Source organism: Notothenia coriiceps, unplaced genomic scaffold, assembly GCF_000735185.1.
Source record: "Notothenia coriiceps isolate Sejong01 unplaced genomic scaffold, NC01 NC01_scaffold00009344, whole genome shotgun sequence".
NCBI classification, from domain to species: Eukaryota; Metazoa; Chordata; class Actinopteri; order Perciformes; family Nototheniidae; genus Notothenia; species Notothenia coriiceps.
Window position 1 is genome coordinate 9,202 of NW_011342045.1, and position 4,634 is coordinate 13,835.

At 47.4% G+C, this 4,634-nt stretch overlaps 1 protein-coding gene across 1 annotated transcript; it reads right to left on the reverse strand.

Annotated features, from left to right (window-relative positions):
- Positions 1–772: 772 nt before the first annotated feature.
- On the reverse strand, positions 773–4,612 carry LOC104945269 (autism susceptibility gene 2 protein-like). The gene is made up of 2 exons (XM_010770917.1): positions 4,340–4,612; positions 773–3,201 (listed from the first exon to the last, which is right to left on the reverse strand). The coding sequence occupies exons 1-2, from the start codon at positions 4,597–4,599 to the stop codon at positions 1,908–1,910; spliced, it is 1,554 nt and encodes a 517-aa protein (XP_010769219.1). The 5' UTR covers positions 4,600–4,612; the 3' UTR covers positions 773–1,907.
- Between the last annotated feature and the right edge of the window lie 22 nt (positions 4,613–4,634).

Genomic DNA, 4,634 nt, shown 5'->3' on the forward strand with positions numbered 1-4,634 from the left:
GTGAGACACAGGAGCGCCATTGATTTTCAATAACATCCCCTAATGACCTGGCCACGGTTTGATCCACGCTGTCATTACGGGCTGATACCATGGGACAGGATCGGTTGGTCTTACAGCACACAGCAGCCAGATGAGTAGTGAGGGCATTAACAGGATGAATTGGCCGTCTCTGGACAGGCGGAGAGCACAGCCGAGCTCTTGTCAATAACAGGACGGGGCGCCTCAGGGATCCCTGCACGGCCCACTCCAGAGTGCCATCCGGCCTCATTAGAAAAGCAGATGAGTGGTGAGCATGAGGCCGATCCTCCTCCATCCGATAGCCTGCCTCCCAGGCATTGCTCCTCTTAATGAGTCCAGACCGCGGGTCAATATGCGGCTGGGCTGCCAGTCAATACCGGTTACCTGCAACACAAACACTCAAAACCTGCTTTCATACAAAATCAATCTCCTATTAGTCCCTCCACGTATTGCCTTGGCCCAATCTCATCGATCCCCCTCTGAAGAGCTGTGCAGCCCATGTATGACAGATTATGGTCAAATGATCTTATGGCTCAGGCTACTCTGCCGGCCAAGCCTGTTGCCTTTATGCTTTCAAAATAATGGCTTGATATCAGATGAGCAAATACTCTAAATGCTGAAAACTGAGGCACAAGCGTTATTGGCAAACCTATCAACCTCACATCAACATTCCCCTCAGTCGGTTTGGCTCAAAGACAAATCCAGTACTCGTAGTCGGCACTGACAATGGATAAGGAACCAAGAAACAAATGTATGACATTAGGTCCAAACTTTATTCCGTACATTTTAAACCAAGAATGTTCATTTTCATTTTTTTGCACGCCTAAAACTCTACTTGTTTTGTATACAAGAGTCTAAGAAAAACAACTGCACAACACCACAAGGTTGACAGAGAAAGTCCGTTTTGCCGCCCACTCGAAAAAGTGTCCTTCTTTTCTGTCCGGGGCTGGTCCAGTTTTTGACTTGGAAGTCTTTTCATAATTCCATCATTTTTCTATAAACATGTGTTAATCCAAGTGTCTCTCGTATCGTCCGCTCCGTCCGGGTTCATAAGGGTGCTGTGTGCTGCTTTGCATAGATTGCAGATGATCCTTCTAGGCCCCCTTACAACACCCTCCAGTCAATCACCCATTGGCCAGGCTTGTCTGTTTCCATGATATCCAACAGGGACGTGATCCCCCATGTTTCATTTCATTTCATTTTTCTAGAAATGGTTAAAAAGACTAATAAATGTACACGGTCATTTTGCAGCGAAGAAATATCAACAGGTTATTTACATCAGTTTTCTTTACAGAGACTGAACAAAGACCTCATAATATATATTTATCTGCATATCTCAAAGGCAAAACAATTGAACAAAACAAAAATCCGTAATGTAACTTTGTACATTTTCATCATTGAGGATATCCTGGTACCATGAGGTTAAATAACTGAAAGTTGAAATGAAGTCCAGTCTTTACAGTGGGTCATAATGGATATGTCTCACAATCAACTGGGATAAATATTGTAAAAGGCGTAATGCACAAAATACATACAATTCATAGAAATGATATCTATACATGGAACACGGATAGGAAATGTACAAACTCATTTCAGGACCTCTCTTTTCGCACAAAGCTGAAAAAAGGTATTTGATTAATATATTAATAATTATCAAATATTTAAGCCGGATATAAACATACACATATTTATGTTCTCTTTACCGACATTGTTCGACCTCCAGTCCGTTAAAAATAAAGTCATGGCATGTGCTTAATCAGCCTTACACACCTTTACTTTGTACAATCATACTCTTTCCCTTAGGGAGGTTTGCTCTCTCCTGGTGAAGAGCAGTGCATTTTGTTCACTATCGGAGTTCAGATTAGGGGGCTGAAAGACTTTCTAAGAAGCTACCGAGCCTCTACCTCTTTGGGGTTGCGAGACGGGGAGTAGTCCCGGGGGTCCTGGGTGGAGGTGAGGGGGGTAGTCCTCCTGGGTGAGACTGGCCTGGCACTACCAGCTGGCACAAGGGGTGGAGGTGCGCTTAAAGCGGCTGTAGGGGGTGTCCTGTTCATGGGGCCGTTGTGTCCCGTGGAGGGGCTGAGTCTAGGGTAGGGCATGCCGCCTAGGTGGGGCATAAAAGGGGCCATGTGGGGTAGATGGCCCTCCATGGGGGACTGGTGCAGCTGATGGAGGCGCGCTCTGTCCAGCTCCTCCCTCAGATGGATGCGCTCTCGCTCCTCCACCTGCTGCCTCATCCTCTCGTGCTCTCGCCGTACCTCCAACAGGTGCTCGTGGTGGGAGTAGTCGTGCGCCTCCCTCTCGCGGTACGCTCGCTCCTGCTCGTACATGCTGGGGAAGCGGTGTCCCTGCTCCGCCCTGAGCTGGAAGTCCATGCGCCGCTGCAGGTCCAGGCTGCGGTACGCCTCTCGGAGCGGGTCCCATGGGAAGGACTGGTGCGGGAGGCGTTCCCTTCCCGCCATAGGGCTCACACCCATAAAGGGAGCCATACGAGCCCGATCGAGCACATTAAGGCTGCCCATCTGAGGCATGCCCCCCATGGAGAGAGGCAGCGAGTGAGCCATGGGGACGCCGTGCATGCCTTGAACTGGAATGTCACTGCCTCGATGTAAGGGGAGAGGGGCCTGGTGGGATAACGGCGGGTGGTGGTGGTGAGGGTTCATAGACTGGCCCATTTGAGGAGGAAGAGTTTGGGGTTGAGGTGGGGGCTCAGAACTCACCACCACGACCTCCTGCTCCTCCTTCCTCTCCTCCTTAATCTTCATGTCATTTTTCACCTTGTGGAGGAGCTCTATCGGGGGCTCCTTCCTGTCGCTGTCCTTGAGCGTAGGCGGGGGCCCACCTGCCATCTTCATGCCCTGCTCGTTGATCACCGCCTTTGAGTAAGGGGACGGAGATCGTTGAGCGGGTTTGATGGAGTCCTCTGAAGATCTCCTCTCCAGCATTTCCTTGCCCGGCGAGCGGCTCTCCTTCACCTTCACGTCGCCCTGCGAGGAAGACTCTCTGTGGCGCTCCAGCAGCTCCTTCTCCGCCTCACGGACCCGGTCCACGCTGCCGCTGTGATGTCGACCCGAGTCACAGGAGTTCTGGCTGTTGGAGCGGATCAGGTTGCTGATCTGGTAGCTGACCGGCGCCGAGGCCGGAGACGAACGGTTGGAGTGGCGATTACGGTCCACAGAATCCCTGCAAGGACATCATGTATTAAGGCAAGTTTATTTATAGAGCCACTTTCAACACAAGGCAATTCAAAGTGCTTTACAAAAATGAAAGACATTAAGAGCATAAAGTAACTTATTATAAAATGGCATTTAAAAACACTCATTTAAAAGCAAAGATAATGAAACACGAATAACACAGGTACATGAATGAAAGTTACAGTGCAGTGTGAGATATGAATATATCAATTAAAAGCAGTGGCAAAAAGAAAAGTCTTCAGCCTGGATTTAAAAGTAGTCAGATACTTTAGTTAAGATACTTTTCCAAAAATGATTTATCCGTTATTATAAAACGGGCAAGTCAAATCAAGCAATCTGATTGGTTCTTAGCCGTGATATACTGAGCGTATACCACGGGTAGAATTGTAAGTTACTTTTCACAACAAGTCAGTATCCCTCCGCGTCTGAGAAAAACAGTATACCGTTGGGCTGAAAAGCAAACTGCCTGCTTCGCATCGGGCCGAACCACGCCCCTTAGCTGTGATATAATGAGCATATACCACGGCCTGTCGTGAGCTATTGCTTAATTATTATTATCCTTAAAAACATCTAGGTGACGATGCTCTTGTCTACGGTCTTAACTTTAACTTAATGTTTGGTAGATTTTCACAAATTCCCATCAAATGTATTTTTGACAATTTCTCTCAGAGCTGCTTGTTACCCGTTTTTGTTTTGGATACATCAATTTCATTTGTTGAATTTTCCAGGGATAAGACAAAAAAACAGAAGGATTGGCTCACCTTCAGGTTCACATTTGTATTTTGTCTCTACAGTGACATGTTTACTTCCTTTATGGTTCAAAAAGTGCTTTGTTTTCCTCATACTACCTGTGCAGAACACTCATTTATAAAATATCTTGTTTAGATGCTATTGCAAGCTGAAAATGTCCTCGTGATATTAGTTATGTTTCTGGAAATATTCACACTTTTTGTCCCTTACATTTGTGTGTGATTGATTTACCTTCTGCACTTAATGCTTCAAAACAAAAGTGACATCTAGTGTAGCGTCAAATGGCAGGAAAACTGTCAAGTAATGGCATTTTGTCAGATATGATCTGAAATAATAATCTAAAAGCATAAGTACATTTACGTCTGCCTCAAACTCACCTGTCTTTATCCTTCTCGTCTTTCCCGACAGACGAGTCTCTCTTCTCACGTTCCCTCTCCCTTTCTCTCTCTCTCTCCCGTTCCCTCTCCCTCTCTCTCTCGTGGCTGTTGGCCGAGCTGCTTCTCTCTGCGTCGGCACTTTTGGGCCACTGTGGCGGGGTGGGGAAAGATGGCGGTGTGCGTCGAAGTCTGTTCCAGGTGTCGTGGTGGGGGCTGCCGAACGTGGGCATTCCTCCTGGCCCCTCTTTGGTGCCAAACATGTTGTTGGACCCTGGAGAGATAAAGGGGGTGGGGG